General features: G+C 42.4%; 1 protein-coding gene and 1 long non-coding RNA gene across 3 annotated transcripts in view; one reads left to right on the top strand and one right to left on the bottom strand.

Moving 5' to 3' along the window:
• SAP30BP (SAP30 binding protein) overlaps positions 1-21,206 on the top strand; it is a 28,756-nt gene extending 7,550 nt beyond the window's left edge. The window contains exons 3-10 of one of the 2 annotated variants that reach the window (XM_031599044.2): positions 8,046-8,088; positions 14,011-14,099; positions 16,512-16,603; positions 17,065-17,125; positions 17,601-17,652; positions 18,035-18,093; positions 19,324-19,408; positions 20,065-21,206. In XM_031599044.2, coding sequence (XP_031454904.1) covers positions 8,046-8,088; positions 14,011-14,099; positions 16,512-16,603; positions 17,065-17,125; positions 17,601-17,652; positions 18,035-18,093; positions 19,324-19,408; positions 20,065-20,246 — 663 coding nt within the window. In that variant the 3' untranslated portion in view covers positions 20,247-21,206. The remainder of the gene's footprint in view (positions 1-8,045; positions 8,089-14,010; positions 14,100-16,511; positions 16,604-17,064; positions 17,126-17,600; positions 17,653-18,034; positions 18,094-19,323; positions 19,409-20,064) is intronic. The other variant, XM_031599043.2, reaches the window with a different exon arrangement.
• A 1,470-nt stretch (positions 21,207-22,676) lies between these two features.
• On the bottom strand, positions 22,677-25,129 carry LOC149915360 (uncharacterized). Its single transcript, XR_016459070.1, has 3 exons — positions 25,054-25,129; positions 23,844-23,953; positions 22,677-23,096 (listed from the first exon to the last, which is right to left on the bottom strand). It is a non-coding gene; the product is annotated as an uncharacterized LOC149915360 (long non-coding RNA).
• Between the last annotated feature and the right edge of the window lie 1,030 nt (positions 25,130-26,159).

The raw sequence follows: 26,159 nt of genomic DNA, 5'->3' as shown, positions 1-26,159 counted from the left end.
ATGTACTCAGGAACTTACACCTCATGTAATTATTTTACTCTGAAAAAGGAGAAAAAAAAAAGCATTAGGGAAAAATGGTATCTATAATAGAAAGCTGTTCTTCCATTTCCAGAGGCTGCAAGATGTGAAAGAAGGAGCTGACCTCTAAAAACTTTAGAAAATAAATTAGAGTTGTTTGCTGTAGTGGTGGCAAAGTATGAAGTTTGTTTAGGAAATACCAGCCCTTGATACTTTCAGCTGCTTAAAAGGAATCCAAAAAATTCTGCTTAGAATGTTACAGGTCACCCCACTGAAGAACAACTATTAAAACTGCTATTCTGCCCCAAAACTGTGCTCTTGGCAGCTGGAGCAGCTGTGTATTGATCTCGTAGTGGTTGGATCTGGTAGGATGTAATGGCTTTAGAAGTGTGCTGCAGGAAGGCACTGCTAAAGTCTTATCAGAATTTTAAAAAAACATATGTTGTCCCTTGCACTCTTTATTTGAGCTTTCTGATGCTATCAGGCTTAGTATTTTGGGCTCTGACAGACAGGACTGGCAGAAGAGTTGCCATGCTTTAAAAATGGCCTTGTTACATATGGCTATGCTTGGTGCTCTGTGCAGCTTTCAGGGCTCAAGTTAAGGTTGGCTCTCCAGTGGTTCGTTTCCCCACCCATCTGCCTGTGAGTACAGCCTGCAAGAGATAAGCTGTGCAGTTTCAGATTGGTTTCACTCTGTATGCTATCTTCTAGTATATTTGTGCAGAGAGCTGTCTGTCTTTCCAGATCTACATGTTTTCCCTCATTTTGGCATGCTCTTTTGCAGTACTCTTGCAATTGAGCAGGCAGTGTTACACATGGAAAGCCTTTAGGGGGAGTAGAGTTAGCTCAGCTTCTCCTCCTGTCCTCTCTCCTCTGAAAATGAGTGCCCAGACATTGAAGCAGCTGATGCCTTTCCAGGTTCCCATTTTTAACCATGTGGCTGACATTAGTAAATGCCAGCAACAGGAAACAAAGTTGTGTTCAGCATCTTTGATTCTTTTTTTTCTTTCTAATTATTACTTCTTATAAACTGTATGATTATTTTTTTGGTCTCTTCTGTGTATTTCAGTCCTTTTTCTCCAAGAGGGAGATAGATCACAGCATTTGAAGCTGGCTTACCTACTTCAGAGCTGCTGGCTTCAGTCCAGCCTGTGAGCTGCTTGGAAGATGAGACACGTCCATGGACATGCTCGTTCCTTTCTCCCCGCCAGGCATACAAGCTGTAGCAGAGTCCTCACTCCCTGCAGTACTAAATACCACAGATTATTGACACAGGTGTGGCTTCCTTTTCTCCCAAGGAAGAGCCAGACTTTTTCTTCTGTTTGTCTTTTAAACTTGAAGAAAAGTCCTTTCTGGAGCTGCTTCCCATTGCATATTTTACCCGATAAAGGTCTGAGTTCTTCAAGTCCAGTTCTGTTGTGTTGCAGTTATTTCTGTTTGCTGTACTGAAATAGCCTGTTTTGAATTAGCACGTTAGTGCTTGTCAGAGTGAGAATCTGAACAGTCAGCACAGATGGAGGATTGCCTCAAATACCAACAAATATCAGAAAATAGCTTCTTCCACCTTCCCTGTTATCAGAACAGAAGGATGAAAATCTGCTAAATCTTCATGGGATCTATTCATGGAGGAGGATGCATCCCAGTGAGGATACTTTTATGCCTCACCTCTATTCCATACCCTGATGAAGAATTTGCAGTACTATATATTTGGAAAGAAAGCTTGTGCAAGAAGTTGAATTTTATCACTTTCCTTAAGCCTCAACTGCAGCAAGGGGAAGGTGCAGGACTTCTTACAGCCCAGCTTTATTTTGCATTGCAAAGGTCTGTTTAAAAAATAAAATGAGAGTAGCCTGACACCTCAAGTTATGCCATGTGGTGCCTGTACTTCACCTCTGAATTCCTATTTTATTGTAGGAAGCAATACTGACTTGAAAGCAGAGTTAGTGGGCTCTGCAAATCAAGGAACCTTTCTATGAACCATGGTTGCTCCTGGTGAAGACTAGCAGGAGCTGAACTAGGACTGCATTCCAAGTATAATAAAGCACGTGCACGGAGGGATGATGTGCAAGTGTTAACCTTGGAGAGCCCCTAACAGCAGTCCTGTCAGGAATGAGAAGGAGAGAATAGAGACAGCGAACACACAGGTAGCTTTGGAGTACTATAGAAAGGCAGGCATTATTAATAGTCCCTCAGCTTTTCCAAGCAAGAGTCTTGGCACCCTGTTCCTTAACTGGAAATTATTTTTGCCATATCTTTGTCAAATATTGAGATAGCATATGCCAGGTGAATGGAATCAAGTTTCAAAGAAGTTATTTAAAGGCTTTTATGCAGTGAAAGCCTCCCTTCTAAAGCCTTTTCTTACTGAAATATTTTGCCGGTTGCCAGATCTTAAGGTTTTTCAGTGTTTTTGTAATAAAATTGGAATGAACTGGAGGTGTATTTCAGACTTAATTTATCTTAAAATTAAAAAGCAGCGTCAGCTGCACATGGTCTTTGTTTTGGTAAGGATTTGATAAGGATTTAATAAGGAATGTCTCAGGAATTGACTCTTTCCTGCCTTGTTCTTCCTTTTTTCTTTTTGCCTGTGATGACAGTGTCTTGAAATAGGTTTGTAGTATGTGTATCTGCTTTACTGGAGTTGATTCCCATGGGTGGCTTATCTCTAAGCTGCTGTGCTGCTCTTGGTACCTAGACTGTGATCTCTGCAGTTTTTTCCTAGTTAAATTTCTTATCCTGTAGCAGGCAGTTTGCCCAGAGGTATATACTGGAGTTGGCAAACAGGATATGGCTGTAGGAAATGGGCTTGTTTCGGGCTTTCTCTTGGGATTCTCCTATCTCACAATACAAAAAAAAACCCAACAAGGTGGGGAGGGGGGAAATAAAAGCACTGTACTGTAGTTCCCTTGTGTTCCCTTTGTCCAAACTGAAAAACTCTCTGCATTAATATCTTCACTTATCCACTGGCATGACAACAGTGGGACTGGCTTACTAGTTCTGTGGGTGTCAGGCTAAATTGGTGTCAGATCTCTTTGTTTGTGTGCAGCAGCATCTCTGGAAAAAGAATATGTTGTTGGGGGGTGACTGGAAGATTTCTAACTACTTTTTTAAAAAAATGTATACTAACTGGAAGAGTGTGGAAAAAGGAAGCTGCAGTGCTAAGTTGGCTGCAAGTCTGGGAAAGCAATTGAGTGGTGGCAAATCTGGCACTGATGTCTCCACTTTTTTATGACTCAAAATGATCACCTTCAGTTTTCTTTCTTCCCTGTCTCCCTGCTCAACCATTTCTTATAGTTTGAAGTACACCTGTGCTAACAACCTGCAGATGCAACTGCCTTTATGGAGAATTGGATTTGTACCCTTTGGCAACAGTTACTGCCAATGGTTATGTCCAATGTGAGCTTTGTTCTGGACTTATGGATCTTGTTTCAGGAAGGATTTAGCAAGCATTGTTGTAAGTTGGTTCATTCTTTCCATTAAATAAAGCTGTTCTGGGCAAGGCTTTCCAAACTCGAATTCATCAGTCTCAGATTCATATTGTTTTTGTTTCCTTCCGTTGATCTCTGTTCTAACACTGCAAGGACTGTGGTTGTTTTTCTTCTCCATGAAACCTGAGTAGAGGCTTTTATTTTTTTTAATGTAGCTGAATGGAAACACTCTATTATTGAGAAGATGGTCCATATCTCACCACACTGAGATGTAGTCATAAGCCGAAGTGTTGCTCTCCTCCTGTGCAAATGCACGCCCACTTTCTGCTCACTGTTCTTCCTTAACTGATTATAAATCTTGAAAACCTAACTGTCAGACTGGATTCCTATCAGCTAAGATCTCACAGGCTGCATTGTCTTGCCCAGGGCTTGAAGAAAGCATTTGTCTGGGGTAGTGATGGAAATTGCAAACCTTTTCCTGACTGTGTCCAGGAGTAGTGCTACAGTAACTGTTTCCTGCCATCAGCAAGGTGGTATATCTATGGTGTGCAGAATCACTCTTAAGTGCACAGAAATTGTGACTTATCTTGGTTGGCCAGTCAGATGTTAAACTTTTTACTACTTTGTCCTTAGCAGTTTATGCTCTTCAAAGGCAGCCATTTGTTAGTGTCTGGATCAAGGGAAAGGAATCTGTCTCCTGCTTGTTGTGCTGTCTTGAAGTCCTCTCCCAACTTGGAACTGAGCTGCTGTGGCATCCCTTCTCTAAGTGCAGTCAGTCTGCTGGAGCAGGGCCATCTGCCTTTAGGCCCTTTATCAGTTGATCTTGTGAAATCCAGGTTGCAAAATGAAATGAGCTTGCAGAGTATGTGGAGAGAAAAATGCAATACTGCTTTTTTTTTTTTTAATCTTAGTCTAGCCTTTCTTAGGGGTCATCATGTAATACTAGATGGAATAAAGAGGCTAGAGAAAGAATGAGCAGGGAACGCCTTTTTCTTGCATGGGCTTTGTATTTCAATGATGTTAGAGATAATTTTCAATATAATTGATGCATCCAGGCTGACTTTGTGCAAGTTGTGAGAGCCTGGCTGCTAAAGTCAACTCAGAAGTGTTCCTATACAGCCTTCAGAGATTGGGTTTGTGAAGACTGTGCAGTACTGGAAAGGGCTGCCAGTGATGTCTTAACTGTGTTATGTTTTTAATAATCAGGATCCAAATGGAATAGAACCCAGTAAGTAATGTCTGGAGCTCTGGGACACTTGAGGGCTCTAATAGCTTTTGTAGGCTGACTGATGGAGAGATTTGATGTAATCTTGGAATGACTCAGCTATCTTCATATGAGATACTGGTATATAGGACTGGATGTTGAAGTAGCAATCTATAAAGAGATAAACTTGCCCTGAATGGATCTAGATAGTTTCTCCAAGTCCAGTTATATTCTAAATGTTCCGTTGTTTAAAAGCCTTGGCATCGCTTTTGAAATTTCTTATCTGTGCATAGTATATATCTTCCTTCTCACAACTAAAATGTAACTCTGCAGTATTAATTGTACTTCATTACCCCCATTTACTGATTTTTGTGTCTCATTGAACTACAATATTGGATTTGATCTGCAGAAAATGTGGTGTTTTTTTTTTTTTTTTAAATTCTGGCTCTTCTTCTGATCAACTCATTAGATTCATTGTTTGTCCCAGACTTATATTAGCCAGGGAGAGTGTAAGGAATCTTTTTGGGAGTGTTACTCAACCAAAGGTTTGACTGTTCTTAATTCCTGGATCTTCAGCAAATGCTGAGAGGTTTGAACAAGACTTTTCTTAAACCTCATGTCTGCCAAGCTGTATGTCTGTGGTCAGGCTGTTGGTACTTGCCTTGCTATGGTGTTGGACAGTAAACGAAGTGAACAGATGCTGTAGGATGAGTCGGTCAACCCTTTGTTTTTGGAAGGCATTTGGGAGGCTTGAAAGCAATCCAACTTAATGAAAAGTTGTGCTGATGTCTTCAGCTTGCTAATGATGGAGCAGTGGGTGAAACTCGTCAGTAAGCAAAATTCTTATCCTCTGGGCAGTGAGGTGTGGCTATAATGTTAGCAAGCTTGTTCTCCTTTGTTTGATGTTGCTTTAGGGCTTCTAATGTCTTAACTTTGACCTGAGGATGTATAGACTGGACTTGCTTGAGTGCTGTGGTGGAATGAGGGTAGGTGATGCAGGCAGATAAATACACAGCAGCAGCTTAAGAGGGTTGGCTTTAGTTGGCCTGTTGTACACGGAGTGGGCTCATGCTGTAGCTCTAAGATTAAAAGATATGTTAAAGAAATATGTACTTCTAGTTGCAGGAAACTTACCGATTCCAGAAATTCATAAAACGTGCTATTTAACACATCTGACTTCAGGAATAGATTTGTCTAACATGTGGTATGTACCTGGGGAGGTTTTGGCCATCAAATTATCCCTCAGAATACTATTGCACGCGTCCTGTGTGCTTATGTGCTGCTCCTGACACTTGAAAACAGGCTTCTAAAAACTTCAGAAATGCAGCAGATGCCTTTGTAACCCTGCTAACAGGCCACGTAAGAGGGCAGCCATGTCTAAAGCTCCTGAATTTGGCCGTGCCATTGGGTTGCTTAAGTAGATTTTGGCACAGACAGCAACTTTAGGGATTTTCCTCCTTGATGCACAGGGATGGGTTGGGCAGGAGAGTGATGGGAGAGTTAATGGAACAATAAGCACAGTGCTGGGTGAGGGTTGGGGATCTGGAGGTGCTCAGGGAAGCAGTCTATTTCTTCCTCTTCCCTCTCAAGTCTGTTTAAAACAAAAAATTGAGAAGTTGGCAAAATGTAATTCAGTTAAGGTTGCAACAATGGCAGCCCTCCTTTCATCCCACCATATACTTGTTTGCTGTTTCGAACCAAGGTGAAAACCTAAATATGTAGGCAGCAAGTTCTCCCCCAAGGAGGCAGAGCAGCCTTCTGACCTAATGTTTGCTGCCTAATGAGTAATTATATTACTCCTGGATACAAAGCTACAGATGTAAGGGAAGCTTATGAACCTCTCCAGCCTGTGTGCAACACTTCCGTACCAATCTGAATTTGTCCTCATAATCTGACAGTTAATGTGGAATCATCTCCATTTTCCTGGTGGTAAAGTGAGGCTCACCCCTTTAATGCTGGGTCTATGGAGAACGCAGCTGAATTCATATCCAGTGCTCCCACCAGAGAGCTCCTTCTCAAGGCACGTCCTGCTTTGAAATGCTGTTTCTCATTTATCTTTTTCCCCTGCTGTTCTGAAGACCCTGGGAGGAGAAGAGGTGTTGATGTGTTACATAGAGAGCGTTGGCTTAGAGTGGCTGGAAGCAGTGCTGGGATCCTGGTGCCTTGCCAGCTGGCCAGCAAGGAGATGCGTGTTCCTTCGTGTCCTTTTCTTTTTTCTAAAATAACTTCAGCCTTTTATTGTTGTGATCCAAGCATACTTAGAGAGAAACAGTGCTTTTTTTCATGAATGATTATAAAAAATGGCATACAGCAGCGAGTGACACACAAAGAATTTGTTTTTCTGCTCCGTGAGGGCTTTGGTTTCTCTGGAAATGGGTGAGTTTTCAGTGTGAATTTGACCCAGCCTGTTCCCAGATGCTGACCTCGCTCTGTTCTCCTCACCTTATCCATCTCTCACCTGACTGGAAATGGAGTAAAGGAGGGGATTTAGAGCCTGGTTACCAAGCAGCAAGGAGACAGCATTTTGTCTGTGTCAGGTTGAATGAATAGCTTCTGTGTTCAGAGGCACTGAGGAATTTTGGACACACAGTCCAGTGAGTCACAAAAAGTCGTAGGGAGGGAGGCAGGGGAAGAGGACAATGTTAGGATACAGCTGATTCTATTTCAGAAGCTGAAATGGTATTGCTTGTGGCTCCCCTGGGGCTTAACATAAGTACCAAAATACTTGAATGTTACTCTCAGTGTGGTGAAAGTGTATTTAAAAATGTCTTGTCCTGCATAACACTCCTGCTTAGCAGACTGCAGTACAGACATGCGCTGTGCTCCTGCAATTGAAGCTGCCTTAATTTATATTAATGTAACTAAGGAAGGACTGACTGTGTTGAAGATCTCTAAACAGAGTGTGCAAGTCAATGGTTTGCCCTGGAGTTCCTGGATGAACAGATCAGCTCCTGGAAAGCAGCAGCCAAGACAGACATGCCAGCAGAGCATTCTTCCCAAATGTGAATGCTCTGAAACATTGACTCTTGGCTTGTGCCAAGGGCCAGGCACCAAAAAATGAAGAATTTATGGCCTGATCTGTTTTGAGGAAAGCCTTCCGTTGCTGTAGTTTTTTTCAGAATTCAAAAGGAGATGAGTGTTTGGGACTCAAAGGAACAGAATCCTAATTCTTCTGTTAAATTTAGACTCCAGCTTTGAAAGGAAATGGTGCATCCTGTTAGGCTTTGACTTTCCATGTTACAAACATTGCTCTATTATCCAATAAAATGCATTTCATTCTTAATTGATATTCTTTTGTCTCAGAAGTAAGATGTAAGTTTCTAAACAAATGGACAACATAGCTTATTAGATTGGAAGTATATTTTAATGGAAATCTGTTTCTGTTTCCTTTCTCCCAGGAATTCTCAGAACTGGAGAAAAGAGATCCTCAGGAACTAGTTGGTAAGTTTGTTCAGAAGCATTCAATTTTCTTCCAAGTTAGACCTTCTAGATTTTCCCTTTTGTAAATTTAGAGAAAAAAGAAAACCAACAGAAAAGCATCTTCACTCTGTCCTGGCGACACTGTAGTTTGAGTTACTGCCTCTGGTCTTCTATATCAGTGGAATTTTTCCAATGCAGTCGTCTTTTGGAAAAAGTACCATGCCTGAAAATATATTGCATGTTTCAGAGAGATGTAAAGGGTAGCGTTGGTGTTTTTCTAGATGAGTCCCAAACCAATAAAGCTGTAGCTTTTTCTAGATTCTTTTGTGAGAGTTGGTATAACCAGGAGTGAGGATGGGTGTTTTGCTCTGTGACTTCAGAAACTTCAGTGTAGCAGTGTTTAGGTGTTGGGCGTACTGTGTGCTTTGTAATGGTTGTTGGAAATTATATGTGACATCTCATTCACAGCATCATTATTAGATTTGGAAAAAAATTATTGGAAAAATCCAGTGCAGTCAGCTTGAAATAGAAACCTCTGCTTGATCTCTGTGGAGCTATAAAGTGCTGTTGTATTTTGTGTTGAAGCTTGCACTATTTCACACTAACCCTTTCTTCCTGAGGTTACTTGTACAGTTGTATGGTAGCATATGATAGTAGCATAAAAAATCCGGAGTTTAGAATTGACTTAATTACCCACCAAGCCAGCTTTTCCAGGCTCAGCTGTAGTATTTCAGCCACACTGTAGTAAATGTAAAATAAGATACTGGGCAGTAAATACTTAGATGCTAAGTTGTGACCCCTAAAGCAGTCATCATTCTGGATTTTTGCACTTAAGTTCCTTTCAGTTGGCCTGCCCAGACTTTGCACCCACCCAGTGCCTATAATGAAATATCATCCTTTAGAGGGAAAACTCCTTTAACCAGTCTTATCACAGAATACCATGGAGATCTTCATCCAGACTGCTCATATGCCCCCAAATTAACATTAGAAACACAGATGAGACAATGGCATGTAGGGTAAAAATACAGAGGAATATCTGAAAACCATCTGCCCTTTATTCTCTGCTTTACAAATGAGTGAAGCTCTGTGCTTGTAGAGCAATGTAGTGTTAAGATCTTTCTTCATTCAAGTAGAAGACTCAGATTACAGCTCTGTCAGTCTACTTTCATCCCAGTGAATGCTCCATTCAGGAGATGAGACTGAATCTTGTGTATCTCTTGATAATCAAGGCTTGCATGCAGGTTTGAGAATTGCACAGAGGGCATTACAATGTCAGATACTAATGGGGAACAGTACTGGTAAGTCACAAGCCTGGATTAAAGTTGTAATACAACTTTCATATCTTCTTCCAATTGTAGCATGCACAGAACAACATTTAGGCTAGCTTTGTGTAGGTACAACTTTGTGTAGGTTGGCATACTTGCTGAACTGGACTCTGTAGGTCCTGTGCATTAGGCCATATCTTATCTAGTTGAAAAGCAATTGTTGCACTAAGCCTTTTGGTTAGTGTAATGTAAAAACCACTCCCTCCCAGGAAGCTCGAGCTTTTAGAATTAGAATTCTTGAATGGAAAAAGGTGCAAGATTTTCCGACGCAAAGCAAATAACTGCTTCAATCTGTCTATCTAAAATTTTGTTTAATATCAATATGTGGAAGCATAAGTCTCCCTCAGAAGTTTTCCAAAATAGCTTTTTCCATTAAAAGCTTGTGGTTTGCCCTTCTCAGATAACCTGACGTTGTTGTTCAGTGTCACCATCATTAAAGTCCAGTATTTCTATGCTGTTTGTTTTCCTTCTTGAATTTCTTTGCAGCATAGTTGTTTACCTTTTGGACTAGAAGAAATGTTCTCCCAACTCTTAGGATATCTCAGCACAAAGTCAGTGTTCAGAGCAGCAGAAAATATGGCTGAGTTGCAGGTCTTTTTCTGCATTTCTCAGCCCACAGAACAGAAAGGGAACTAGTGTCCTCCCATGGATGGGTGATTCACTGGTATGTTGTTGCCTCCACTTCTTCCCTGTGATTTGGCTGTTCTGGTGCCAGGAAATTAGAAACCCACACACCCTGGTTTATGCCAAGCAGACTTCGTTAGAGTGCCAAAGAATGCAGTTTTAGAGACCAGGCACCAGTGGTTTGTGTTTTCTCTAGGGAAAAGCTGTGCCCTTCTGATTGCCCCCTCCAGGTCTTTCCTTGTTTTTATGTGTTTTTTTTTCTTTGCATAGCGTAACCTTTATAGACGACAATCTGGCACCTGATACTGCCAGTAATCACTTGCATGCTGCTTCTTAGGCAACCACAAGTGAACCTTGAAGGATTTCAGTCCTACCTGGGGAGCAGCGCTATTCAGAAAACTGAAGCAAGATGCTTTACCAGACCTCAAGTGATCAACATCTCAGGTTGCCCAGGTTCAGCCAGCTGCTCCTGTGCTCTCTATTCATTTGGTTTTCTCTGCTCTTTATGACTTCGTGTTCATCTGTAGGAAGCAGAGTTTGTTTGCTCTCTTGCTCATCTCTGGCATAGCCTTTGGGCTGTGAGCAATCGTTCTGGAATTAACTAAGCACACAGTATGGCACTTTCTGCCCTGCTATGCAATATCTCTCTGTACTCTTATATATAGTGGCCAAATAACCCACTGTCTGAAGCTGACAATTAAATGAAAGCACTATATCCATCTCCCTCCTCAGGATCTGGCAAGCAGATATCCTCAGTTGTCTGCTGAGATGCTGAATATTTGCTAGGTATGCATTGATAGTTGGCTGTGCTGTGGCCCTGTAGCCCAGGAACAGCTGAACATCTCTCATCACTGTCTGCACTTACAATACAAAAAGCTACAAGCACCTATTGCTTCTGCTGAGAATTTCCTCTTCTAACTTGTAGATCAGCTAATGGAAGGATGCATGAACTGAGCGTGAGTAGTAGCCATATCCTTCTTTGCAGGTAGGATGCTTTGAGTTCCTGGCATGGCACTACCTTGGCTCCTTATGTCCTTGAACCCCCACCTGAGTTGTGGGACCTGTGTTTTACAACCTTAGTTCTTGTTAATGCTCTTTGCCTGTGCCGTGAATCTGATTAGAGAAAGATATTTACTTATCATGAGCCAGAACTTGGGTGTGCCTGGAGAGATTAATCATGCCAACGGCTGACTTCCTGAGGTCCCCATGTGGAGATCATCTAGGCAGCGAGCCAGAAATTGCACCAATTGGAATCTGCAGCCAGTGTCACTGCCACTGAGTCATGTAAAAGTAAAGCTTAGATCTGGGCTGAAATAACAGGATATACAAAGCAGTTGGATGTATCCTGCGAGGACACACCTTGGCATTAGCTGACCATCTGCAGTGTCATGGAAAGCAGTGCTTGTGACTTGGAAAACACAAAATCTCTTGCACAGGAGCCTGTGGATATACATACAAGTTCCAAGATCCTCTTGAATGACAATCCACGCTGCCCCTTCCTCTACAGAAGTGGCTTGGTAGGAAGTGGCCGTGAAGTTGGCCTTGCTGATACCTCTTTGGAGAAGAAGTTGGAAGACTGCTCAAGGGCATGAATTATTTGCACTTCCTTACTGTATATAAGCCTGAAGGGGTAAAACTCATTTTTTGCTTCCTAATGATGTGGCTTCTCAAACTGGCTCTGATGTGATGAAATAACTGAGTAATGCTGAATGTTCCTGTGCTCATGTCTGTGCTGGATTTGCCAGGTGGAACATGATGCACGTACAGTGGGAAAGCTGTAGCCAAAGATGTCTTACTTCCACTTTGTTATAAACTATTGAGATGCTTTCCCCCATCAGTATAATGCTGCTAAATTATTATTTTCACATGGCTCAAACAAAAGGGCAAATGAAGACTAAAACCTGGAAAGTTGTGGGGAAAAATGTATTGTCTCAGTGGAAGCTCTTGTTCATCCTCCAGTGTCATTTCTGTTTCATGGGAGCTTTGAATTCATTGCTGAATGTGCTGCCTTGCAGAATTCTGGGCCAAGTTTGGTACTGTATTTCCCAAGTTTGAGCCCACAGCACCCCTACCCATAGATGTGTTGCTTCCCTGTGGCTTTTCTGGTCATCTGTGAAGATAAGGAGCCAATGAGATGTCCAGGCTTGCTTTTTAGGTTATTTCTTTGCCTTATGAAGTCTGTTTTGTGGCCTTTTTATTTTATCTTTTTAATGTTCCTGCTGGTGTTGTGAATCCCTTAAGCCATTAATCAGCTTTCTCCTTTTCCGGATGCCTGGTGTGCTTTCTATTATGAACACCTCTGTCTATTTGCTACTGTCTCTTAGGGTTCCTGAAATTCTAATTAAATTAGAAGCTATGCCATCCAACCAGCAACTGTAACTTACAATAAATGTCTGCCTTGTCACAGAGTTTCCCTGCCTTTCTGTAGGGGCTCTGGCAAGTTTCCTTCCTCCATAGAGGCCCCTCTTAGTAAATGCCAAAGGACACTTTTTGTTCATTGCTAGCAGCTGCTGAAGAATTTAACCCTCAACAACATCTTGATCAAAGAGAATGAATGATTGTCTGCCAGCTTTGCATCCCCAAAGGATATCATCCTTGATGTCCTTTATAGTCTCTTACATTTTTGTAAAAGAACCAGAAACTGTAGTAGCACTGAACATGTGTAATGTTGATTATCTGCAACCTCAGCTATCTGATGGTCTGTGCTGGAAGGCAGAAGTGTATGCTGTGCTCAGATGCCAGTGTTTGCCCTTTGGGAATGGCTGGGCATGAAGTCAAAGGAGCTGGACTCGAGTGTGCTGGATTTTTCAGTTCAAGTAGCTTTTATTCCAACATATATAACTGGGGAGCCACAAATGTGAAAGACTTGCTCGATGCAACTGCTGTGCTAGTGTCAGGTCTTTTTTTCCACTACAAACTGTGACTCTCTGTACTAATTATGGTTGAAAACAATCCCAAAGGCTTAAATGTGGCACAGTGCTCTGCTCTCAGACTTCAGCTAGAAAACTGCCTGGGTTTCCTGTAACTGAGTGGGAGGGCAGCCAGTAATAGAGGGAATGTGACTGTTTCTTTTGCTGATGTTTTTGTACACTAATCATTACGGAGCAATCAGGTACTGTAATGGTATATCCCAACACAAACTGTAGGAAGCTGGCACTCTGCTGGTCTGTTCTTGGTCCTGCAGGACTATTTGTTCTTTCTGGTAATGGTCTGACTCTAAGCAAGGATCAAAATGTCCCTTAAGGAAATATTAACTTAAGAATGAAATGCAGTTTGTTGTGGTTAACTCCCTACAGGTTTGGTGAGGGTTGTTTGCTTCTTGAACCATTTTGGTTCATGTAGGTAGGTCTTGAAGGGAAGAGAATCCAAACAGGTAATGTCCCAAAAAATGGCAATGAGCCAGGCTGCTTTAGGTTCATTCTGTGGTACTGACACACATAGGATGCTCACAAAGAATCAGACTACCTCAAGATTATCTGGGCTGTTTTGAGCAGGACTTTGAACTCTAAACAGAAGACTTGGATTAGTGGAGAGCTTGATGTGTTGTGCTCAATGGAGGGTGATAGATAAATGTTCCATGAATATACTTACATTCCTCTGCAGATCCTTTGCCTTTGGGGTTCTTACCAACAATCCCAGCTGGAGTGGGGAGTATTCTTGCTTTTCCCAGATGTGTTTTGAGGTTAAAAAAAAAAAAAAAGACACCTTAGAATACAACTTCAAACCTTATTATGAAGGACAAAGCCACAGTATAAGGTAGACACTGATGAAGCAAGCATTGTATTATTCTGCCAGTGATTTAGCCTTAGGTTAGTTGCTTCCTGCTCAGTGCTTTGAAAATTCCACAAGTACCAGTTAACATAATTCCAGTTGCCTTTACCCATTCTGTTTCTCTGTTCATCATACTAGCAAGGGCGTAGAACATTTCAGTGATCTGCATGGCTTAAAGTCCCTTCCATAGTACCAGAACTCATGCTTGGTTTGCTCTCTACAGCTTCTTTTTCAGAGAGAGTTCGGAACATGTCTCCAGATGAGATCAGAATCCCTCCTGAGCCTCCTGGCAGATGTTCTAACCACTTGCAGGTTGGTATAGAAAGTGGAAAGTTGGAAAATATTTCAGTAAGAAGGGGGGGGGGGATGTTTGGGAATTCTGCTCAGTCTTTTTCCATAAGTCAAAAATCCTGCATTATCACTGAGTTTCTAACACAGTGAATTTATGCACTATTTTGTTAGTTTTTTGGAATCTCACATTAGCTTAAAGCTAACTTTTTCCACAGTCTGTGTAGGTCATATTTTTAAGATGTCTCTTAATCTCATCAGCGATACAGAAGTAAAGTTTACTGTGAAGGCTGCTGTCCTCTGACTTCAGCAAATTCAGCTCTCAAGAAGAGAACAAATCATTGTTATTCTGCGTGGAGCTGAGAATCCCCTTACTGGAATAGTTGAGGCAGCATTGACTAGATTCTTTTTCCACCTACATGTCACTGGATGATAAGCATTCAGAGGACATGCCAGTAACCCAGACGCAGCAAAAGAAAACAGATGCATGTTTTCACTGGTTTACATCCAAGTAATCTCAATAACCAACTTAATTGATGCAAAACTGTCATGGTTTCCTTCCATGAGAGTCTGAACTCTTACTTGTGATGTAAGACTATTCATCAGTTGGATGTTAATTAACAAAAAATGTTTCTAGGGACTTGATTTATACCGCTCTGAGACTTGCAGTGTTACTAATTGAGCCTCTGGCTCTGACTTTTGGGGCAGAAATGGTAATGTCTGCTTGGAGTATTCCCTGTATCCAGCTTGCAGTGTTCGCAAAGGAGTTGGTCTGAGTGTTTGCTGATGGCAGGCCTTGATTTGTGGTCTGAGCAGAATTATGTAGTCTTCTCTATATAACACAATCCTGTCCTAGGAGAAGGGCAAAAGCACTCCTGCTCTGTTTTCCTATTCCCAATAGAGGGCAAATGAAAGCACTGACTGCTGTTTTCTGCCATTCATTTGATATTTAACTGCAGTTATTTGCCCAGAATATAAGTAAAGAATCACTTCTGGAATGCTCTATAAAGTAAGTTGCTAACATGGAATGGTGATTCAGAATGACTCACCAATCCAGATCATGCTTTCTTCTCCACTCAGTATACCTGGGCACACCCATTTGTCCTTGCATGCTGTAGGAGGATTCTATTGTTCTGACATCAATGAGTTAGTGTGTTAGATCTGAGGAATGAACAGAGCTTCACTAAAGCAGATTTTCTTCCCCTTTGAGAGCAGTTTACAGTGTAAAATCAAAGGAGAGAACTTGTCCTCTGTTGGAGGGTCAAACCACATCTTAGAGCGCTTTAAGCAAGGGGATGGGATTGTTCTTCAGATTCAGAATGTTACAGGCTTTTACTGCTAATGTGTTTTTTCTTCTGTTAGCTTTTCTCCTAATAAACTATACCTTGAACTTGGTCAAAGGGAATATTCCTTGTTATGAAGGTGACCTACTAGTTTCTTATTTGTGGACATTATGAATGTGACCTGTGTTGCTGCATCCAAGGGAAGGACACAAAAAGGGACACCTATTCAATCATTTTACCTCCCCAAACTAGCCTCCTTTTTGCAGATGATCCTCCAAACTTACCACATGTGCACTGCATATGGGGACTGTGACTTCTTCATGCTGATTTTGCAAGGACCTGGTGAAAATTTATCTTGTGAAAGTCTTTTTCTAATGTTGGTTGAAATACTAGTTTTATAACAGTTCTCTTTTATTCAGCAGTTAGTAAACTCTTAGACAACAGTCAGTTTTGTATTTCAGTTAACTCCCTGTACAGAGGAAGACATTAAGCAGCTTATCTAGAAGCAACAAAGGAAAACTGACTCACCTCTCCCATCTTGAAAGTTTGAAGTCCTGGCTTGTGACTTCAGTGAGATATTCTCAGGAGGGATTTAAAGTGCGTTCCTGAGAATGTTTGGCTGCCAGCATTCCCCACTAGCAATACCTGCTGATAACGTTGTGTCTGTAGCACAGCACAGCTCAGCTCTGCTCACCTGTTTCTCAGTCATAAGCATGAGCCTTGACTTTTGCACAGTGTGACCCAGCAGCTGATCTTCAGGTGTCCGTCAGAGTCTGAAGAGGTGTGGAATGGCCTCTTTATGTTGTGGAAGAGCCTTCACCTGTCCCTCCTGGAACTAGTTTCTGCTATCTACTGAAGGGAAGGAGCGTGCACTAATGCCTTGAATACAAACCTTTAAACAGTGAAGCCTTCAGAAAGTGCCTTACCCACGCAAGCATGGAAAAGATGTAAGCATGGAGAAGATGCTGTCAGACCTTAAAGCAGGAAGTTTCTGTACTAACCAAACTGCCTGGCCTTAGGGCAGAGGTGGAATCCTTTCTGTGTGCAAGGAGGTCACTGGTTCAGTTGTCTTGTTTCCACATGTATGCTTTGATAGTCAGCTGGAACACTCACCCTGTCTGTATTGGCTCACCCTGTAATCTTCTTCCCTTAGGATAAGATTCAAAAGCTGTATGAGAGGAAAATAAAAGAGGGCATGGATATGAACTACATCATTCAAAGGAAAAAGGAATTCCGCAACCCCAGGTGAGCCACCATCTTTTCCAAAGCACCACATAGCAAAATCAAGGAGTTCTCCTCCTTGTTGGAGCTGTAGCAGGAACAGGATCCTGAGCAAGAAGTGTTACTGCTTACAGAATTGAGAGACATCATTTGATTGTAACTAAAAGAGTAAAACTCTTCTTTGGTGCAATAACTAGATTAGCATTTCAAACAGGTTTTCAAGTATTGTACTGGATACTCTGGATGAAATATTTTGGAAATTGTCTGCTGTGGACACTGGGAGATTGACCTGAGGGAAGTGGGAAATAATGTAGTTAACAGCATGCTGCATCCACTGCAGCAAGCATAACTGCCCAGACTCTAGTTTTACTCTTAACATCAAGAGGTGACAATTTTTTTTACTGAAAAGCTGAAACATTTCTGTTTAGAGAAGGATGGATGAGCTAGAAGTAAACTCTGTCCTTTTTCTTGTTTGTTTGTTTCAGTATCTATGAAAAGCTGATCCAGTTCTGTTCAATTGATGAACTTGGTACAAATTATCCAAAGGTGAGATGCAGTAATTTTACCTGTCAAGATAATGGGTGAAAGCTGATGTAGGGCTGTGAGCTCTTGCACTTGACTTTCCTTAGCCTGCTTGTTTAGAGGTCCTGCAAGGGAACTTTTGTCTGATCCTCTGTATTGAAGTGAATGTTTTCATGTGGTACTAGCCTCAGTGCCTCCAACTTTGCTTTAATGGCTCTGAATAAAAACTGCTGAAGTGTGTACTCCTTTGGGGAATGGAAGCTGAACAGCAGAAGAATGCACATCTTACTCCCAACATCCTTTTGATTTCAAAGCTGTTTATTCATTCACAACATAACACAGTCCTGTAAAAGCTCTGATATAAACTTTGTGTCACTGGAATACAAGAAATCATTAGTAATTAATAATGTCAGTGAAAACCAAAACATATTCATTTTTGAGCTGGGTTTTTATATATAAGACCATATAACCCTAATATGACTTTATTTTTCATCTTTAGGACATGTTTGATCCTCATGGCTGGTCAGAGGATTCGTATTATGAGGCACTAGGTAATTCCAGGAAATCTCTCTTCTTCCTGTCCTAATTTAGCTCTTTGTGTTTTGTAGTTAACGAACTGCATTGCAGCCTTCACCTTTAGAAATGAAAGGCATCACATGCTGCTTTTTAACTCTGTCATTCTGGTTGGGTGTGCATGAATGTTGTTGATGCTTCATCAGTCTGGGAAGCATTTAATTTAGTTCTGTATTGTTTTCATCTGAAATCATTAGTTTTGAGCAGTAATGCTTTTTTTTTTTAAAAAAAAAAGTATTTTTAGTAGTTTTAGTAGTTTTTATAGTTTGAAATTTTTGATCGCTTATGAAGGGGAATGTGTGAGACAATGGTAGCTCTTTAGTGTTTCTAGTGCTGCTTATAACTTCTGTTCTTTCTTAGCAAAAGCTCAGAAGATTGAAATGGACAAACTGGAGAAGGCCAAGAAGGAGCGCACAAAGGTAGCTATTCAAAGCCAAGAGAGACTGAGATGCAGGGATTTTGTTTGTTTCCCTGTTGAGTTTTATTTTGTTACTTGCTGCTTTTTGTGAACTACACTCCATGCTTCATTTTGCCTGGTTCTGTCTTTTCTTGCACAATGTTTTTTCCAAGCTGTGCAGATGAAGTTGTTTGTCCTTCCCTATAGGTCTGTTTCTCTAGGCTGTTTATTCCACTGGCTTTGTTCCTGTTTTGTCAGCATTTTTAAGCCAGAGATCATAACATGGTATACCATAAGCCAGTTACAAACAAGATATTCCATAAAGAATGGCCTTTTTCTTAATCTGTGGCACTTTGCCTGGTGGTGTAGTCTAGTACTTCTTCATCATATCTCATTGCAAGAGAATATGGGCTTTCTATTCTCTTTGATATTGCTGTCTTGCTTCTAATATCCAGAAATATCGGGCATATTTTGAATTTAAATGGAGGTGTCTGGGCTTGTCACAAAACATACATTCTTTGTACCCCTAGAAAGAACACAGGAGCTTTGGAAGATCTTATTCCTGTCCTGCAGTGGTGTTGTTTTAGCTAGCAGCTGGCATTGGAAAACTGAAACTTAGCTGAAACTCAGAGGCTGCTTTCTAATACTGCAGAAGGCTCCTTTAAAACTCAGTACCTGGAGGTGTTCTTTTCTTGTTGTGCATGCTGTATCTTGCTACATGTTTTGTTTTTTGGCACAGTAACCCAGGTATCTGATTATGTCCTCGCCCGTATCTGCAGTTTTGAAAATTGGGATTGCATGCTGTTGTAACTCTTGTTGCTAGGTTTCTTGCTATGATGCAGTTGCAGTAAATCATGCAGGTAGGGACTTGTCCTACAAGTTTTTTAAAGGAAAAAGCACAGGGTTTCCTAATGACATAAACACACTTTTTAATACCAGGATCTGTGCTTTCTGAGTTTTTCCTATGCTTGTAACAGTTGACAGACAGATTATCATACCAGACTTAAGAGCTGAGACACAGGGAACTTTGATGATTATGGCTTCAGGATTCTTTGACCTAGGGTCTACATCTTTCTTCCTGTGTGCCAGCCAGCTCTGAGACCAATGTCTCATGATGCTAAGGCTGTAGCTTAATTTCTGTAGGGTTTTTTCTCTTAAAAACGAACAAACAAACAAAACAACAAAAGCCATATAAATTAAGACTTTTTTTTTTATCTTCTCCCCTTTCTCCTATTTGTGTCTCCTTTCCCAGATTGAATTTGTGACTGGCACTAAGAAGGGCACAACAACAAGTGCTGCCTCTACAACAACCACAACAGCCAGTACTACAGTTGGAGGTAAAGGCCAGTTGCATCCATATGTATTAAGTTGCAGTAATGCTGGGATTCATGCTTCCTGGGTTCCTGGGAACCCTGAGAGCTCCTTATTGATGGTATAATACAAGACAATCCACTAACAACTGGAAAAAACACTAGCTTTCCTCTAGTTCCTATATCCTATGGCTGTCCTAGATTGGAAGCCTAGGGACAGGTTAGTGCAGAGCTTTATTAGGGTGTCAGGAAATCCTATGATGTCTGTAGTTGTAGTGTTCTTAGGACTGATGCATCTGTAGAGAACTGGAAGACTGAAAAATTATTCTATTGCCTTCAGCCTGCCTTTTAAACTGGAAACCTTTAAAACCTTAAAGACTGAGTGTGTCTTGTGCCCGTGCTGGAGCAACTGAATAATGTGTGCTCTGTTAAAATTAAACATGCTTTGGGGCAAGGAGTCAACTGTCTCCCATTTGGCTGGAGTTCACATGTGGAGTTTGACTCCTGATTATAAGGTTGTTTTTCCTCCTCAACGTTTATAAGTAGTGCATGCTGAATTAATGTGGGGGAAAGCTGTCTAGTCAAGCAGAGTATATTAAGAGTTGATGAGACAGACTGTTAGGAAGGATGTAGTGCAACTTTTAACACAATGCTAATCCTTGTTTCCTTGATGATACTTGCAGATGCACAGAAGAGGAAGAGCAAATGGGACTCAGCCATCCCTGTAACAACAATAGCTCAACCCACCATCCTCACCACTACTGCAACACTGCCAGGTGTTGTCACAGTGACAACCAGTGCAAGTGGATCCAAAACTACAGTCATATCAGCTGTTGGCACCATTGTGAAAAAGGCAAAGCAGTGACCAGCACTCTGGGCTTGGATTTTTGGACTGAATTGTCATCAAAACCATTGTTCTTGAAAGGGAGGGGTGGCTTTCACCTTTGGTTAATGATGACAAGATTCTTTGAAACAGACCACAGCTCTCATTTGGAGGAATGGGGGCAGGAGCAGGCATGCCAGCTGTGTGCGCACACCAATGGACCTCTGCCGAAAATGCCTCTCTTCTTGCTTCAGGAAGAACCAGCCTCTATATTGTGCTGGAGGAAGATGAGATATAAATTTTATTTGTTATATTACTGCATTAGGTTCTTATCCTCCTTGCAAGTCTGGTTTAATGTTGTTTTTTTTTTTTAAATTTAAAAATGGAAAGATAAACAAGCAGTGAGGGAATATCAGCGTTACTTTGTTTATTCCAGATCATCCTCAAAGGCTGTTGCTTGTGATATGCACCTCCCTTGAACGTGTCAGCTCAGCTTCAAGGGGTGTAAAGCAGAGACTATTGGTCAGTGCCCATCCTCAAATCTGTAGCAGAGACTTGAAGCTCGGTCTGCATCTATGAATGTAGGTGGACTGTTTGTTATAATACTGACATCTGTACCTGTGTGCATATCTGTGTGTATCTTGGTGATTATGTGTTTAATAGCTGAAATATTGAGGTAACTGTACTGAAGTTGTCATGTTACCATCTTTCAAGGCTAAAGATTTCTATGCAGAAGCTGCAGAGGTTTGGTTTGTTAATTCATTTGCAAAGACCTGTGCAGAAACCTTTCTTTCATTCTTATGGAATGAGATTGGAGTTATAGGAGAGCGTCTGGTCCTGGCTGTGATACTGTCTTTGTTCTAGATAGCAACGTACCCCAGAGTGCACACATGGCAGTCACTGCTTGCTCCAATGTTGTGAAAAAGTATTTTCAGTTAAAAAATTTTATTGTATAAATCTTCTTACTTGTGTTGCAAAAATTATTATAAATATTGAAAGTCTTTAAAAAAAAAAATGGTGTCATTCAGGTGTCTGCATTTCTTATCTTCGTAAGGGAAAAGAATAAGCACCCATATTTTTTTTTGTACTTTGGTTACAAAAAACAGGCAGATAAGCAGTACATCCAGGGGAGATGGGTGCCAGGAAGTTTTGTCATGTTACTGATGTATTCTTTTTTTATATCCAGTGGGAGGAAAAGAGAAAAAAGGTGTTAAAATTACCTGGATTGGAAATAGTTTGACTATAGAGGATGTCCTGAAATAATTGGTGACTCAGCTGTTCTGAATGGTAATTTTTCAAACCTGCTCCAGCATCTTAAGCTTCTTCAAAAGTTGCTCTCTGTCATCTGGGGTTTCCCATAAAATCTCCATCTTTGGAGGTCAGTCATCCTGAATGGAGCCCAACAGCAGGTGAGGCAGTTTGCTCACGTTTTGGAGGTAGGTGGAATAGATAATTCACTTTGAAGTTCTGCTGAATGGTGTGTGGGTGAAGGTACAACAGGTTTAAATAAAATAATTAAAAAAAAAGAGGCACCAGATGCTGCAGTTCTTTGGTCTATAGATTAATGACCAATGGGGCACAAGAATGATCACTGCTAATTAGTTTAGTCCTATGAGCAGGGGGTGGGAGGTGTCTGGGCTGCTAGAGCAACAAATATTCCTCTAATGAATGTCCTCAGTATGTATGCTGTGAGCGAGTCTGTATGAAACTGAGTGAAATTAAATCTGGCTGGGCTGTGTGCCAATACACAGCAGTGCTGCCTGGTATCAGATGTGCCAGCCTGGTCCTCTGCATCCCATTCCTGCTCCCCGTCTAATAAACTGATGGTAAACACAGAGTGGGAGAATTTGAGATTGCATTCACGACACCAAATATACAGAATAAACCTAAGCACTGTCAGCTTTGGTGGGAAAGAGTGGGACCTTATAATGACTGGCTGTGTTCTGCCTGATGTCCTGCAGGTCCTGGGGCTGCTGGATCAGAAATGGTCACAAAAAAAAAAAGGAAACCATGCAGATAGGATCTTTTTAAAAACTCCTTACAGTACCAAGGTGGGAAATTTGTTCCTGATTTTTTTTTTTTCTTTCTGCTTATGTTCAGTTTCTCACTTTCATTAATGACTTGGAAGGATTATGTTCCGTGCAAGTAAAGAACTGAATCTGACTGAACACAGCAAAGGTTGCACTTGATCGTAACCTGGTGTAACTGTGCTAGATGAAATAGCTTGATTACAAGGAACCATTAATTACACACCTAGTTAAACATGTCAGCACTTGTATCTCTGTATGCTCTACCATATCAGGAAAAGTAATCATGGGAAACTCTGTAATTATTATTATTATTTTTGAAAGTAGCTACCAGAACACAGCTGAACATGAACCGAGGGGATACATTGGCTAGAGGAGAAAAAAGCATGACAGAAGAAGTGCTATCAGCTGTGAATTGGAGCTGGGCTCCAGCCTGCTGCTTGGCACCTGGCACAGGGCAAATGCCCCAAGTGTTTGGGAAGATGAATCATTTAACTACTAAAGCTACTGAATGCTGTTTAAGTGCAAGTATCTTACTTATATCATGCATCCTGACACCCCACCCTTCCTTTTTCCATGCGCCCCCCCATGCCTTCATGCTCTGCAGTATCCACAGTCATTCCAGACCTTTGGATTTCTCTGTGTGCTTAACGACCAGAGCTGTTCATGGCATGGAATGATGGCATCCAGGCAAAATACTCATCAGTATGGATTGGTCATATTCTTGACCAGGCTCTTTGGTGGGCTGAGGCAAGCTGGGCAGAGGTGGCAGTGGGACACATGGAGCAGCAGCTTTAGAGTGACTTAACAGGCTGTGCAGCTTGTTCTTTCTCATTGAGTGTTGTCTGCAGTAGGGAAAGCTGCCCTGAAATAGGAATGATTTGGGTTTTTTTTTCCCCTCTCTCCTTTCCAAAAAGCTGAAATAGGGATGCCAACCATTACATAACAAGCTTGCAGCCAGAACAATGGGTTGTTGCTCTTGTTTATCTCGTGTGCTGCTATCGGAAGCAATACACAGATACACAGTGCAGATGGAGGAAAAAGCCTCTGTGCTGCTGCTGAGAGCATGGCATGCAGGTTGGCAGCTGTGAAGGGGAGAGAGGTGGGATCAGGTGCTCACAAGTGATGTATGGATGGGAAGTACTCTTTCCTGACCTGTGAGAGCTTAGCTGGAACAGGAGCATCGATTGTTCTGCTTGTTAGGTATCTGCCCAGCTGTGGTCCTGCTGAGGACTGTGTGACCCCTGCTGATCTGCAGAGGGCTGAAGGAACCACATTCCTCAGCTGAATGCTATCTGCTGGTCCACCTTCAGTGCTGGGGCAGCTGCCTCCCAGCCCTGCTGAAGTCATTCTTGGCAGCTCGGTTCTGCCTTTGCCACCCTTCTGAAGCCTTATTCTCCCACCTCCATGCCCTGAGGTATTGGTTTTCTTTCCTATTTGCTTGTTGTGATTTAAGGAGCCATCCTCCTTTAATGCTGTTGCAGGGAGGGGTTTGTGTGTCAGGGATTTGCTTTCTTTCCATGCCTCACCAACTGAAAGAGCAGGTGGGGAGGGACAGCCCTCGCCAGCCCCACCTCGAGCTGAAAGGTGAGCACCTGAAGCTATGTTTTACCTGGCTTGCTGCTCTGCTGTCTGCTTGAAGAGGCTGAGGCTCTATAGAAGACACTCTTGCCAAGGCTTGGCTGACCACCACCTGCACCAGCTCTGTTCCAACTCTTCATCCTAGCCGAAAACAAACCCAAAGTCTCCTTGTCCTCTTGCTGAGAACTTACACCAGCATGCTTAGGCATTGCTGGTGCAGAATAGTTTCCCATCTCTCAGCCTTGCAGTGCACAATGCTCCTCCCAGTATTTATACCCAGCTTCCTTCCTTTTGTTCCAAGTGAGAGCCACGCACGCTGGTGCCTTCCAATATTTGGCCTTTGTTTATTTGGAACTGCTCTGCCTGGGGCTGGACTTGTGCCTTTGTTGCCAGCAAACAGCAGAGCAACAGGGCTTCACAAGGAAAGGTCTTGCCTTTTCACGCAGGAGGCGTCTGTCTGTCTGTCTGTCTGTCCTCTGTATAATGCAGCTTTAGGCAGCAACCAAGCCATGGGCCTATCTTGTAGAGTGCCCATACACAGTGAGTTTGCCCATACTTGTGCCTTCTCCTTTCTGCACAGCTGTTGCACTGTTGGAAGGTGGCTCCATCAGCAGACGGGTGGCCAGCAGGGACAGGGAGGTGATTGTCCCCCTCTACTTTGCTCTTATGAGGCCCCATCTGCAGTGCTGTGTCCAGGTCTGGAGCCTTCAGTACAAGAAAGACAGGGAGCTGTTGGAGAGGGTCCAGAGGAGCCACAAGGATGATCAGGGGGCTGGAGCACCTCCCATATGAAGACAGGCTGAGGGAGCTGGGCTTGTTCAGCATGGAGAAAAGAAGGCTGTGGTACCTAAAGGGAGCCTGCAAACAGGAGGAGAATCAACTCTTTGAAAGGGTAGATAACTGCAGGACGAGGGGAAATGGTTTATAAGTTGAGGGAAGATTTAGGATTGATGTCAGGGGGAAGTTTTTTACTGTGAGAGTGGTGAGGTGCTGGCACAGCTGCCCAGAGAGGCTGTGGATGCCCCGTCCATCCCTGGAGGTGTTCAAGGCCATGTTGGATGGGGCCCTGGGCAGCCTGGGCTGGTATGAAATGTGGAGGTTGGTGGCCCTGCCTGCGGTGGGAGGGGTTGGAGATTCATCATCCTTGAGGTCCCTTCCAACCCAAGCCGTTCTGTGTGGCAAATGGTGACTCTCCCTTTGCTGCCAGTTGGGGCTACTGGTTCCTCGTAAGTCTCACCCACCCAACAAAACCAGGAGAAAAGCAGAACTTTCCCGTATCTTTCTAACACATCAATGTGATGAGGTGCCCATTTGGCCCTGGGAAGTTCTGTTGTCATAGAACCATCTCTGGGTGGGGTTAGGATCTCCACCTGGGGACCGAGGGGTGTTTGTTTAGCAGAGATTTCCCTTCATGTATGTGCTGATGGCATGGAGCATCCATGGCAAAAATATGGATGCATGTGGTTATGCTGTGTTACGGAAAACGCTGAAGAAAAGAATGTGGGAGAACTTCATCCTTTACTTTTAATTACCTAGATAATTATGTTAAGCCTAATTTAGCGTAATAAATTATACGCACATTAATAACACTACCAAGCATTCCTTAGATTCATGCAGATAGTCTATAGGATATTGTCAGTGCAACAACTGGTGTAGCTCTGTGATCAGGAAAAACACCTCTTTCTTTTTGCAGAGTGTGTGCCCAACTCAGAATGGGAATTGCTATGCACTGGATGGAGCTGCTCCAGAGATGTCCCAGAGCTGCCCCTGGTGCATGAGGTAGAAGGAAAGAGGGAAGAGGTCCTGTAGAAGCTGGCAGGGATGGGACACACGCTGTCCTCTGGGCAACCTGTGCCAGTGCTTTGCTGCCTTTAGCATAAAAACCTTCTTTATATCTAAGTGACAGAGCGAGAGGTCTGAAGGTGGGAGCAGGGACACTTTGTGGAGATGGCACCCATCTGCCCTTTGCCATAGCATGAGTGTCACAATCCCAGCAGTGATGCTGCATTCAGTATTTGTAGTGGTTAAAAGCAAAGCAGACAGCCCCCAAACCCTGCGTATTCGGATTTTACCTTTGAATCTGAGCAATGACCTCTTCCAAAGTGCAAGGAAAACACTGAGGTTGCCAAACTGAGCGTTGAGAAACGGGAAACACTGGAGCTCGAGTCTCTGTGCCATCCTCAGTTTCCCCTGTTTCCCGTTTGCTGTGATTTTTGACGGCGCAAACACATCCTCCTTTTTCCTGGTTAACCCATTTACTCCCATTTACTCAAGCCTCATTCTTTCTCCCAGCAAAAGAAATCCCACTGCTGGGCGGGTCAGAGCTCCAAACATCCAACCTCCGCCC

The sequence above is a fragment of the Phasianus colchicus genome, chromosome 20 (assembly GCF_987193195.1).
Source record: "Phasianus colchicus chromosome 20, bPhaCol1.hap1.1, whole genome shotgun sequence".
NCBI classification, from domain to species: Eukaryota; Metazoa; Chordata; class Aves; order Galliformes; family Phasianidae; genus Phasianus; species Phasianus colchicus.
Note: the sequence above shows the minus strand (reverse complement) of the source record. Positions and strands in the feature narration are given on the sequence as shown.